The sequence below is a fragment of the Ranitomeya imitator genome, chromosome 5 (genome assembly GCF_032444005.1).
Source record: "Ranitomeya imitator isolate aRanImi1 chromosome 5, aRanImi1.pri, whole genome shotgun sequence".
Lineage (NCBI taxonomy): Eukaryota > Metazoa > Chordata > Amphibia > Anura > Dendrobatidae > Ranitomeya > Ranitomeya imitator.
In genome coordinates, this window is record NC_091286.1 from 248818751 (window position 1) to 248833246 (window position 14496).

General features: G+C 40.4%; 1 protein-coding gene across 2 annotated transcripts in view; it reads right to left on the minus strand.

Moving 5' to 3' along the window:
• Nucleotides 1–14496, minus strand: part of LAMA2 (laminin subunit alpha 2) — a 1496617-nt gene that overhangs the window by 40850 nt on the left and 1441271 nt on the right. For both annotated transcript variants that reach the window (XM_069726054.1, XM_069726053.1), the window contains 2 exons: nucleotides 8579–8755; nucleotides 34–196 (listed from right to left, as the gene is read on the minus strand). In XM_069726054.1, coding sequence (XP_069582155.1) covers nucleotides 34–196; nucleotides 8579–8755 — 340 coding nt within the window. The remainder of the gene's footprint in view (nucleotides 1–33; nucleotides 197–8578; nucleotides 8756–14496) is intronic.

The following is a 14496-nucleotide window of genomic DNA, read 5'->3' on the forward strand; positions in this document are numbered from 1 at the left end:
TTTACTTTAAGTATATTGTAGTTTAGTACTTACGGTTGATGGGACAGGACCTGGGGGACTGGGCATGATTTGCGGTGACTTTGTGGCACCAGGGAGGGGTAATGCTCCATTTTCATCTAAGTCAACTTCTTCATCTGTAAGGCACTGTCCAATATCTGCATTCTCAAAAGATACAGGTTGTGCAAAGTCTATTGGCCTATTAGGATAAAAATTAGCATGTAACTGCAGAGATTTTGTGTATTAAAAATGAAAAAGCTATTACGTACAACTGGCTTGTCTTTTTATGAGACATGATTTATATTATCATGAGTATAAAAATAACGAATATCCATAAAAGAACCATTTAGCATTAGAAACACTGGAAAGTAAATGAACAAAGATACTAAAATGGACTCAATCATACATTGTTTTATGCATTGTTTTTAACAAGTTTGTCTAATGAGAATGTCTGAACTGAATAATAAACCTGAAATAGCTATAAAAATATTTAGCAAATAATATAAAAAATGAATGGAAGCGTGTTAAATAGTGAAGATTCATGCTATTTGGTTAGATACATAAATAGTAATAGGTCTTCAAAAATAGGTCATTAATAGTAATTGGTGGATCGCTTTGTGCAACCCCGGTCCCGGTCAGTGCTTTACGGCTGTGCACAGCATATGCATTAATTTTCCTAAGCTGTCAAGTTCCCTGGTTCAGCGTATTGCCAGCCTTGATTGACGTCATTTATGCAGAGTGCAGTGCACAGGCGACATCTTGCCAGCCAAGCTAATCATACGCTGATCCTAAGTTCCAGGATGGTAAGGAAATTCTTTCAGCGCCTGCTCATGGCCAGAGAGCACGAACCAGTCTTGTACGAAGTGATCTGCTCATTTATAGTCACTAATTCTATGTATAATTTAGGAAGGCAGACTATTAGGCTATGTGCACAAGATGCGGATTTACTTGCAGAAATTTCTGCAAGGTTTCTGCATCTCTTGGCAGAAAAACGCACTGGAAAATACGTGCATTTTTGTTACGTTTTTGTAGTTTTTTTGTAGCTTTTTTGTTGCAGATTTTCATGCGGTTTTTGAAGCTCCGCCACTCACACATTATTCCTCCATAATTTTTTTGGAAAAAATGTGGTCAATTTAAGGAGCGTTGTGGCTATAGAGCACACTGCAATAGATGAGTGGTGAACAAACCTTTTATTGAACCACTACGCGTCTCGGCATCGGACTGCTACCTTCCTTAGGTGGATTTTTCCTTCATAAGACATCATTACCTTTGACAATTCTTCAGCATTTTTGGAAGCAAATGCGCAGCAAATCTGCAAACCTTTTTACACCTGCATTTTTGCTGCCGACTTGACTTACTCAAAGTCCGCAAAAAGTATTCACATGCTGCAGAAAATAAAACGCTGCAAATAAGGATGGAAATTTCTGGATCATGTGCACAACACTTCAGGAATGTCATTGATTAGCATTGCTTAAGTGATCCATTGTGTTTTTGGAGCAGTTCCGTGCTGAAAAATATGCTGCAGAAACGCTACAAATCTACATCACGTGCACATAGCCTAAGGCCGGGGTCACACTTGTGAGTTCAATGCGAGAAACTCACGCGAGTCTCTCGCATCAAGTCACAGCACTGCCGCCGGCAATAGGGATCGAAGCGTGCAGCTGCTCAGAAATACATGTGTGGCACCCCAGGAGTCAGGTTGCGACAGTGGCGTTGCCTCCCTCACAGGGGGTTATGCCATGCCTGGAAGCAAGAAGGGATTCCTTTAGCAGGTACACTGGCATACAACACCTTTTCTGACTCCAGACCAGAAGGGGAGCTCTAAACCTGGTTTCAGGGTAGCTTCCCTATAAGTTCTGGCCTGGAGGAGGGGTTAGAGAGCTCAGTGTGAGACAGTGAAGGGAGAGGAAGCATGTGAGGAGAGCCTGGGAGTGGAGCTGCGACTGAACTCATCCCAGGATTGAGCATAACAGAGCAGACACCGGAGTCCGTGGTTGTTTTGGGAACTGCATGCCCCTCAGCAAATCCAGAGGACAGGAAATTGCAGGTCTTCTGGCCACAACTGACACCCAAAGGCACAGCCGCATATCGGAGCCCGGAGTCACCACAAGGGAGTGACACCTGGAAAAGGCTCAAGCCACCTGACATGCGGGTAGCGTTTCACACTAAGTGGACAGAGAGGGACTTGAGGAGAACTACAAGCGTCAGGAACCCAGAGAACAGTGCATTAGGGAGGCTTCCAACTCCACCTAGCTAGGGGAATTCTGAACTTCTTCCAGTCTGCCTGGATCTCTAATACCACCTATTCCCTGTGTAGGAAAGCACCTACAATTAAGGTAAAGAAACTACAGTCCCTGCGTCCTGCAATTATTCTTTCACCCCAATGTCCACAACCCCTCATAGACTGTTCTGGCAGCCCTGGGGCCCCACGTTCCCATTAAACAGCATCGGCCCTCTCTAGTCAAACACCACAGGTGGCATCACGAATAATCCCTTACAAATGTTTCCTTCATCCCTTTTATTGCTGCTGTGACCACCTCTTTATGAGCCGTCTGACCTGGTTCCGAGTACCCCACTGCCCTAGCAGGTGTTTTACATGCAGCCGCAAACTCCGGTCCCGAGTGCCAGTGGCAGTGAAGGGACTTAATTTGAGAGACTTGCGCGAGTTTCTCGCATTGAACTAGCAAGTGTGACCCCGACCTAAGCATGATTGTGGCGTACTACTGCTGCAATGAAAATTGGAGTGGAAGACTCAATCCGTGAATAATACAAACATTCAAGTCACATGGAGGTGCTTGACTGGCAGAGTCAATGTGACTTGTGTAAACTGATTGATCTGTTATATATTGCACTATATAATCTTACTATCTCGATTTTCTTTTAATCTTGATGCACTGCAAATAAAAGAGGGCAGTTTAATGCCCCTACATCATAATTTTATATTTGTGTTACGGTACGTGCCCATGATCAGGAACAGAAGTGTTTTGGAAAAATGCTGCTTTGTACAGCACACACAGTACATTGGATTTATAGAATTCCCATGTCCACTCTGCTTCTATTTAACAGCGCATAAACTCACCCATGGCACAGGTTTATTAGCAACAGCATGTCAATTTCTGTCATGGAGATGCGAGTCTACGCAACAAAAATCTCCACAATGGATATGTATTGAATGCGGTAAATCTACATTGTTCAGCGAACACATGCGGATTTACCTGCATAATTAGAACACAGCACTTTGGATGCAGGAAAATACTACCTTATCATGGGAACATAGCTTTAAAGAGGTCAAATAAGTTCAGTGGAGTCCTAAGAGACCATTGAGTATTATACATGTATTTTCTGGACAATTAGAGGCTTTGTTGTATTGGGGTTCACAGCTAATTTATTTGCTACAAATCAAATTTTTGGGTAAAGCTCTGCAAACCTTGCTAATTCAAATTTTAACCCCTTTAAAACCTATAATGTATAGTTTCATCATAGGTCATCTCCCCCTCTTTGATGCTGGCTCCGGCGCCGACCCCACATCTTTTCAGGCACATGACAGCTGATTTGATCACCTGTCATGTGCCTCTAACAGCCGCGGGTGGATACAAGATCCACCTGCGGTTCTGAACATATTAAATGCCGCTGTCAATCTTTGACAGGGGCATTTAACATGCGCACGTTCTGGAAGTGCATAACTGTCACATGATAGCAGGGCACCGATGGGTTGGCATGACAACCCGAGGGTCTGGTAGAGTCCCCGATCCTAGGGAGACTTCTGAAGCTAGTGAAAGAAAAAAAATGTTTTTAAAAATATTTAAAAAAAATTAAAATATAAAAGTTAAAACTACCTCCCTTTTGCCCTATTCAAAATAAAACAATTAAAAAATCAAAAATACACATATTTGGTATCACTGAATTCAGAAATACACGATCTATCAAAAAATCAAAATAATTAATCCGATCGGTAATTGACGTATTGAGAAAAAAATCATAACTCCAGAATTATGCTTTTTGGTCACTGCAGTAATGCAATACAGTGCATTAACAGGTGTTCATAGGATCATATCAACCCCAAAATAGTGTCGATAAAACATCAGTTGGTGCACAAAAAATAAGCCCTCATCCAGCCCCAGATCCCGAAAAATGGAGACTCTATGGGTCTCGGAAAATGGTGGCATTTGTTTGTTTTTTACAAACTTTGGATTTTTTTTTCCACCACTTAAATAAAAAAGAGCCTATACATGTTTGATATTTGCCATCTTGAAATGACTTGGAGAATTATATTATCAGGTTAGTGTTAGCATTTGGTGAACATGGTAAAAAAAAACAGTTGTTTTTTTTTTTAGCAATTTCACAACACTTGGAATTTTTTTCAAATTTTCCAGTACACTATATGGTAAAGCCAATAGTGTTTTACAAATGAACAACTTGTGCTGAAAAAAATCAAGACCTCAAATGGCCAAATTGATGGAAAAATAATAATGATATGGCACTGGGAAAAAGGGGAGCAAAAATGAAAACTAAAAAATGGGAAAACCCAATGTGGTGAAGGAATTAAAAGATCTACTAATCCCTAGTATATTCATATGCTGAAGATTCATTGCAGAAATGTATTTAACTTATCTGATTAAGATTATTTTAGTAGAATGCACAAGGATTTTTGCAAGCCCAATTTAGGTAAATAGGACAGTAGCAGAAATGTAAGCAGCAAATTTGTAGCCTGAAAATACACTGTACTCATAGAAGGTATTTCTTCTGCGCTTTTTTGCGCTCTACTAGCTCATCACACATTCTGCTCTTTGTACTCACAGGAGATTATGGGTACATATCCAAAGGCTATGTATACAGTTGATTTTCTGCCACATAAATTGCATTGTGTGGCTCAGAATTGCTTATCATAATATGATTTAAGATTAGTATTAGTAAATTAATGCTAAGACTATCACCATGGCTACTGTATCCCACAGCATTTCCACAAACAAATTATGCAGCAATATACTGTATACTGCAGACTCCCTGATTTGCAAGGTTTGACTAGGAAAGGTTTGAAAAAACTAAAGAACAGCAAAAACATTACTCTGGTGTGGCTTCCATATTGGCATTCCGTATTAGTATTCCTTAGTATCTGGATCAAGGCATTGCAAACTTGCTCAGCCAGCTCTAAAGTGCATTCTTTTACACTTCTTGTGATTCCTAATCAACGTGACATCATAAAGTTATGTTATGACTGGCAATGGGTGAACCCGTGGATGTTCTGGTATGTCGGATTTGGCCAAACATTTTTAAAAAGTTTGGTTTGGGTACCAGAACAGTACCCGAACTCAAACCTGAACCCAGACCCCATTTAAATGAATAGGGGGCCAAAACATCAGGCGTTTCCCACGCTGTCATCTGTCATATGCGCTGGATAGCAAAAATAGAGGGGACCTAACTTTATTTTATTATTTTATTTAATTATTTTTTGCACCCATGAATACTCTCATCATCGTATGCCTGTGACCTTTTTACTGCAGATCAGAGTGCTGCGTTTCCCATGTTGTCATTCAGATACACCTTGTGAGCCAGCAGCTGTGACTGGCGGTAAAAAGGTCACAGGCATTCGCTAATGAGAGTGCTATTCTCATTATTGTAAGTCCAGTGTCACTGATAGCAGCGAGAGCAGGCGTATGATGATGAGAGTATTTATGAGTCGGCGTCAATGCAATAAATAAATAAATAAAGAGGGTGGTAAGTGTTTATTTCAAATAAAGGATTTTTCTTTGTGTTTATTTTAATTAAAAGGACTTTTTTTTCTGTGTCTTTATTTAATTTTCTATATGGGGTTAGTAATGGGGGTGCCTTATCCATGGGGGGTGCCTCTCCATTACAAACCCCTGGGCTTGATGTCAGCGGCTATAAAACAGCTGAAATCAAATCAAAACCTATTACCCCACTTGCCACCACACCAGTGCAAGTGGGAAAAGTGGAGGCTAAACGACAGATTAATGCACCATTTCTGAGGTGGCTGAGAACTGATGTCTTGGAGGGGGCCAATATCCATGGCCCTTTCCTAGGCTATAAATATCAGCTCACAGCTGTCTGTTTAGTCTTTGCTGGTTATTGAAGATAGGGGGACCCCATGTCATTTTTTTGGGGGAACTCCCCTACAATAACCAGGAAACATTAAGCAAACAGCGGTGAGCTGATTTTAATACCTTTATGGATATTGGCCCGTTCCCAGAATATTAAAATCATCCCCCAGCCATCAGCTTTACCTCAGCTGGTTATGAAAATTACAGGTGACTTCACACCATTTTTTTCATGTTATTTTTTAATTATTACCAAGTACAGTAAAGTCACTTTAGTTCATAACAGCCGATTCTCTTACTTTGCAAGTTCCAGTGCTGAACTGATGAACAATCGTGAGTCTGGCACTAGGCACTCATCAGTCCGACACTCAAGCTACTCTGAGACCTGGTGGCTGTGAACTATGGTAAAGGTACCGTCACATTAAGCGACGCTGCAGTGATATAGACAACGAGCCGATCGCTGCAGCGCCGCTATTTAGGTCGCTAGGAGACTTCAAACACAGACAACAGCAGAACAATGCAGGAGCGATCCAGTGATGTACTTATCGTTCTCGCTGGTTGTTGCTCCATGAAAAACATTGCAGGCATCATTGCTTTTGCTGTCAAACATGACGAATCACGCTGACCTGACAACCAAATACAGTTCTGGACTTCTAGCTACGACCAGAGATGTCACAGCAGGATCCTGATCGCTGCTGCATGTCAAACACAACGGGATCGCTATCCAGGACGCTGCAACGTCACAAATCGTTGTCGTTCTTGTTGTAAAGTTGTTCAGTGTGAAGGTACCTTAAGGTTACCTGAATTCACAGCCACTGGGTGTCCCAGCAGATGCAATGCCTGGAAACTCGTTGGTAACTTTGAGGGACATTGAGGGTTGCTGTAGTTTCCATCTACTGGAACCACTGGAGGCTGTGAACTAAGATTACCTTGGGTGTGCATTTTACTATACTTATTAATAAATAAGAAAATAAATGAAAAAATTGCATGGGTTCTCCCCCCGGCAAACCAGGAGACACTGAGATGGGGCTGAGAACTCAGGTGTAGAACTGAGCGGTGATGTCAATAAAGTGAGAAGAATTCATAGTAGATGAACTCCGGTTATATAACTGAAGTGAGACCTGGCTGACCAAATTATTTTCTATATTTTAACTTAAATTTGACCTAAAACAACATTACATTTTCACACAAGCCCTAAGAGTACATAAAGAGAACCAAGTTAAACAAATGAGTATCAAATGTTTGACTTTCTTATTCTTATTGAAGAAAATGATTCAATATCATATTCTGTGAGGGGCAAACGTATGTAGATATTTAGGATTATAGCAGATAATTTGAAGGTGTAGTTATAATCTAGTGTTTTCAAACAATGAGGATGACAATCAGGTGTGAGTGAGAAACTTTTATATTTATAGAATCTATCAAAGTCTTCATAAGCCTTGTTTTTTGGAAATGTATCATAGCTCAAGCAAAGGATATTTCATAGAACCTCAGAAAAAGTTATTGATGCTCATCAAGGTGGAAAAGGTTACAAAGCCATCTCTAAAGAGTTCGGAATTTAACAATCCATAGTTATACAGATTGTGTAGAAAAGAAGACATGACAATTATTAAAAAAAGAAGAAATGTCCAGCTTCACCGAATCCGTAAAAAAAGAGTTGTCTTTATTCACAAACGTTAAACATGGAGGATACAGACTTTAGCACGAACCATATAGGTAGGAATCTCAATGCATTTCTGGAGACTAAGCTCCCTTAAGATTGCCTTTTGCAGGCATGTACTACGGAGGACAGAGAATGAACTTCAATCCAATATTGCAGCCAGCATGCAGCCAGCGGGTAAGGAAAGGGTGAATCAAACACCCGAAAACCCCGCCCCTATGGCTGAAAATTGTTCCCTCCAAATTCAGGTGACAGAGTCCCTTTAATCCTATAGAAATATTGTGGAAGGATCTAAAGCAAGCAATTCGTGGAAGAAAACCAACCAACATAACAAATATGAAGCAGCTTCAAGCCTATGTGCAGGATTAATCAACAATGACAGGAAATGTTTACATGCAGTTATTGATGCATAAAGGGATCTCACCATATACTGAAAGCAAAGGTTCACAGAATTTTGCAGCTCACAAAAATGTGCATTGGATCATTTTCCTCATTTAAAAAATGTGAAAGTCTAATATTTGTTACTCATTTGTTTAATTTTGTTTTTCCTATCTACTTTTAGCATTTGTGTGAAAATCTGATGTAGTTTTAGATCAAATTTATGCAAAAATATAAAAAATTCTGAAGGGTACACAAACTTTGAAGCATTAATGTATCTATAGAATATGAGTTTGCAGCTAAAGATCCTGGATCTTCACTTGGGGATTTCATTTTGACCAAAAGTATCTAACAATTGCAGAGTTTACCTGTCATTAAACCATATGAAATAATGTTTCATTGAAGATTTTCTTGATAGAATCAAGTTAAATGCATGCTTGACAAGAAAAAGTAATTGCACAATACGACAAATGTATTGAAAGCTTACACTGCGTTGATCAATAGGTCCCAAATGCATCCTTCAAATGGTGGTATGTTCTTGTACATGGGAAATTGTACATCAGATGGGATTCCTCCTACAAATAGCTTTTTCACACTTATTGTATGACTAGCTGGTAATTTCAGTGTCTGGTTTTTATCCTCATCGACTTGCACTGTAAACGTGCTGCAAAAATATAAGTGAATAAAGTGAGTCAAGTGAACCACATTGTCCCAAAAATACAGATGCCGTCTGTCACGCACAAGTCAAGGTCAATAAAAAAAAGTCTTCTACAAATCTACATTTCACAAAATACGGCAAATTTAATTTTTTACATTAGTACAATTCTCTTTTCTTAGTCTTGAAAACTGTTTGAAATGCTGGAATACACAAATCGAACAAATCATTATGCGTCTATAAGTTTATGTTAATGCATGTAGCGGAAGATGAACCTGTTGAAGACTGTATTTTGGCACAGCAGTGTAAGTGGTGATAAAATGTTCTGCTAATTATCTGATCTGTTTAAGAAATGGGATTGCAGCTGATTCTTTCTGTTGTGTATGCACCAAACTGTAGAGGAAAGTGACTTGGGTATAGGACAGAATTTGTAAAGTCTTGCTTTGAGACATGATTACATTTGGTGGTAAAACAGCATGGGGCCACATCTGCTCGAATTATTGTTTCCAGGAGGGAGACACTTCTATATTAGTTAAATGAAAAATCAACACACTGTTGAATATTCATACAGTAGGACACAAGAAATAGATGTGAGCAGACTGTAAAATGTATCCACATACAGGTAACCATAGAAGACAATACATACACCTTTTAATAGAGGATGGTAGAAATTGAGCAGCTTCATATATATATATATATATATATATACATATATAAAGTTGAGTGTATGTATGTGTGTGTATGTATCGAGCCACGCCCTCTCCACATAGCCATGCCCACTCCGCATAGCAGGCACAGGCCACATCTAGCTCCGTCATGTCTAGAATGGAGTTGCTCCAGTGAGGTAATACGTCAAGGGAAAGGGAGGAGCCTCATGGATAGAGATGTGAGGGGGAAAATGAGAGACGTGAGATGCTACTGCAGTATGAGACTGTGTATAGAGAGGCGTGAGGCGCTGCAGGTGGAGGCTGTGTATAAGGCCATATTCACACGTTCAGGATTTGGTCAGTATTTTACTTCAGTATTTATAAGCCAAAACCAAGAGTGGGAGAAAAATGCAGAAGTGGTGACGTGTTTCTAATGAACTTTTCCTCTGATTATTTTACTTCAAGTTTTAGCTTACAAATACTGAGGTAAAAACAATGGCCAAATAAAATGTGAACGAGTTCTAATACAGGAGGAGATGGCACACGGGTATGTACTATACACAGGAGGAGATGACATACAGGTATATACCATATGCAGGGGGAGATGACATACAGGTATTCAGTGGGTACGGAAAGTATTCAGACTCCTTTAAATTTTTCACACTTTGTTTCATTGCAGCCATTTGGTAAATTCAAAAAAGTTCATTTGTTTTCTCTTTAATGTACACTCTGCACACCATCTTGACTGAAAAAAAAACAGAAACGTAGTAATTTTTGCAAATTTATTAAAAAAGAAAAACTGAAATATCACAAGTAGGGTTGAGCGAAACGGATCGTTCATTTTCAAAAGTCGCCGACTTTTGGCAAAGTCGGGTTTCATGAAACCCGATCCGACCCCTGTGCGGGGTCGGCCATGCGGTACGCGACTTTCGCGCCAAAGTCGCGTTTCAATGACGCAAAAAGCACCATTTCTCAGCCAATGAAGGTGAACGCAGAGTGTGGGCAGCGTGATGACATAGGTCCTGGTCCCCACCATCTTAGAGAAGGGCATTGCAGTGATTGGCTTGCTGTCTGCGGCGTCACAGGGGCTATAAAGAGGCGTTCCCGCCGACCGCCATCTTACTGCTGCTGATCTGAGCATAGGGAGAGGTTGCTGCCGCTTCGTCAGAAGCAGGGATAGCGTTAGGCAGGGTCCATTAACCACAAAACCGCTTGTGCTGTAGCGATTTCCACTGTCCAACACCACCTTCGGTGTGCAGGGACAGTGGAGGCAACATTTTATTTTTTTTTTTCTCAGCGCTGTAGCTCATTGGGCTGCCCTAGAAGGCTCCCTGATAGCTGCATTGCTGTGTGTACGCCGCTGTGCAAACCAACTGCTTTTTTCAAAGCACAAATCCTCTTGTTCCTTCCTTTCTGCACAGCTATCTTTTTTGTTTGTCCACACTTTTTATTTCATTTGTGCATCAGTCCACTCCTTATTGCTGCCTGCCATACCTGGCTGAGATTACTGCAGGCAGGGAGATAGTAATTGTAGGACAGTCCCTGTTTTTTTTTTTTTTTTGTGGAGATTAAGATTGGCAATTTGGCATTTCTGCTAGAGTGCCATCCCTGTGTGTGCAATCTCTCTCACATAGTGGGCCATAGAAAGCCTTTTCATTTTTCTGTATTTTTTTTGTGGGGTTTATAAATTCTCCCTGATAAAAAAAATACAGTGGGAGATTAATATTGGCCTTTGGGCTTGTGTGCCAGTCCTGAGTGTGCCATCTCTCTCTCAAATAGTGGGCCATAGAAAGCCTATTAATTTTTTTTTTACTGGGTTTCTAAATACTCAAAGAAAAAATAAAAAAAAATCAGTGGGAGATTAATATTGCCCTTTCTGCTTGTGTGCCACTCCTGACTCCTAGGTGTGCCATCTCTCTCTCTCAACTAGTGGGCAGTCACTGGGCCATAGAAAGGCTATTTTTTTTCTTTTTGTTGATTTGGTTTCTAAATTCTACCTGAAAAAATCAATAAATCAATCAGTTGGAGATAAATATTGGCCTCTGGGCTTGTGTGCCACTCCTGACTCCTGTGTGTGCCATCTCTCACTCAGTGGGCCATAGAAAGCCTATTTTTTTTTTGGGTTGATTTGGTTTCTAAATTCTACCTGAAAAAATCAATAAATCAATCAATCAGTGGGAGATAAATATTGGCCTCTGGGCTTGTGTGCCACTCCTGACTCCTGTGTGTGCCATCTCTCACTCAGTGGGCCATAGAAAGCCTATTTTTTTTTTGTTTCTAAATTATTCCTGAATAAATCATTTTATTTTATTTTGTTTCTAAATTCTTCCTGAATAAATCATTTTATTTTATTTTGTTTCTAAAGTCTCCCTGAAAAAAAAAAGTCAGTGGGAGATTAATATTGCCCTTTCTGCTTGTGTGCCACTCCTGACTCCTGGGTGTGCCATCTCTCTCTCTCAAATAGTGGGCACTGGGCCATAGAAAGGCTATTTTCTTTTTTTTTTGGTTTCTAAATTCTCCCTGAAAAAATCATTTTATTTTATTTTGTATCTAAATTCGTCCTGAATAAATCATTTTATTTAATTTTGTTTCTAAAGTCTACCTGAAAAAAAAAGTCAGTGGGAGATTAATATTGCCCTTTCTGCTTGTGTGCCACTCCTGACTCCTGGGTGTGCCATCTCTCTCTCTCAAATAGTGGGCACTGGGCCATAGAAAGGCTATTTTCTTTTTTTTTTTGTTTCTAAATTCTCCCTGAAAAAATCATTTTATTTTATTTTGTTTCTAAATTCTTCCTGAATAAATCATTTTATTTAATTTTGTTTCTAAAGTCTCCCTGAAAAAAAAAAGTCAGTGGGAGATTAATATTGCCCTTTCTGCTTGTGTGCCACTCCTGACTCCTGGGTGTGCCATCTCTCTCTCTCAAATAGTGGGCAGTCACTGGGCCATAGAAAGGCTATTTTTTTTCTTTTTGTTGATTTGGTTTCTAAATTCTACAAGAAAAAATCAATAAATCAATCAGTGAGAGATAAATATTGGCCTCTGGGCTTGTGTGCCACTCCTGACTCCTGTGTGTGCCATCTCTCACTCAGTGGGCCATAGAAAGCCTATTTTTTTTTGGGTTTATTTGGTTTCTAAATTCTACCTGAAAAAAATCAATAAATCAATCAATCAGTGGGAGATAAATATTGGCCTCTGGGCCTGTGTGCCACTCCTGACTCCTGTGTGTGCCATCTCTCACTCAGTGGGCCATAGAAAGCCTATTTTATTTTTTTGGTTGATTTGGTTTCTAAATTCTACCTGAAAAAATCAATAAATCAATCAGTGGGAGATTAATATTGTCCTTTCTGCTTGTGTGCCACTCCTGACTCCTGGGTGTGCCATCTCTCTCTCTCTCAAATAGTGGGCACTGGGCCATAGAAAGGCTATTTTCTTTTTTTTTTGGTTTCTAGATTCTCCCTGAAAAAATCATTTTATTTTATTTTGTTTGTAAATTCTTCCTGAATAAATCATTTTATTTAATTTTGTTTCTAAAGTCTCCCTGAAAAAAAAAAGTCAGTGGGAGATTAATATTGCCCTTTCTGCTTGTGTGCCACTCCTGACTCCTGGGTGTGCCATCTCTCTCTCTCAAATAGTGGGCACTGGGCCATAGAAAGGCTATTTTCTTTTTTTTGGGGTTTCTAAATTCTCCCTGAAAAAATCATTTTATTTTATTTTGTTTCTAAATTCTTCCTGAATAAATCATTTTATTTAATTTTGTTTCTAAAGTTTCCTTAAAAAAAACAAAAAAAAACAGTGGGAGTTTAATATTGACATTTGTGCTTGAGTGACAGTCCTGCGTGTGTGGCATCTCTCTAATTTAGTGCCACAGAAAACAGAGTGTGTAACATTGTGCCTGATTTTCCTTGCGGTTTCACCAACCTGTAAAGGGATATCGAAATCATACAGAAGTTATAGCTCACCGTGTAAGTTGTTTGACAGCAACAAATAAAGTTACTTTGGTTAAGTTTTTAAAACAATGAGGTAGTCTGGTGGAAGAGGTCGTGGCCGTGGGCATTCATTGTCAGCTGGTAATGATGGTAGCGGTAGTGGAGCATCAGGTGGTCGTGGGGAAAAAAATATTGCACCTAAGTCTGGAGCTGTGGAGCCAGGTTCGTCGTCTGGCTACACAAGGCCTCGAACGCTCCCTTTTCTGGGAGTGGGAAAACCGCTTTTAAAGCCGGAGCAGCAACAGCAAGTTTTGGCTTACCTTGCTGACTCAGCCTCTAGCTCTTTTGCCTCCTCTTCTGAAACTGGCAAATCTAAAAGCAGCGCGTCGTTAGTGGATGTTCACGGTCAGGGACAAGTCGCTTCCTTGTCCTCTTCAGCAAAAACAACAACAACAAGAGAGAAGGATGCAGCAGGCGACACAACGGGTTAATCCATGGAGCTCTTTACACATACCGTCCCTGGCTTAGAAAGTGAAACAGTTAACAGGCCATGTCCATTACAAGTAGATTCTGACATGGAGTGCACTGATGCACAGCCACAGCCAGACTACTATGCTGGTCCTTTGACTCAGACCACAACATTGCCCTCTCAGGGTACTGATCCAGAATCAGACCCTGATGAGACTATGTTGCCCCGTCACGAACGCTATACCACCGACCTACACGGTGACACCGATGAAGTTGCACACGAGCTAGAAGAGGAGGTTATAGATGACCCAGTTGTTGACCCCGATTGGCAGCCATTGGGGGAACAGGGTGCAGGCGGCAGTAGTTCTGAAGCGAAGGAGGAGGGGCCGCAGCAGGCATCAACATCGCAACAGGTTCCATCTGCCGGGCCCGTATCTGGCCCAAAACGCGTGGCAAAGCAAAAAACTGTTGGAGGACAGCGTGTCCATCCGGTTAAAGCTCAGTCTGCAATTCCTGAAAAGGGATCCGATGCTAGGAAGAGTGCAGTCTGGCATTTTTTTAAACAACATCCAATTCATCAGCGCAAAGTCATCTGTCAAAAATGTTCAACTAGCTTAAGCAGAGGTCAGAATCTGAAAAGTCTCAATACAAGTTGCATGCATAGACATTTAACCACCATGCATTTGCAAGCCTGGACTAACTACCAAAC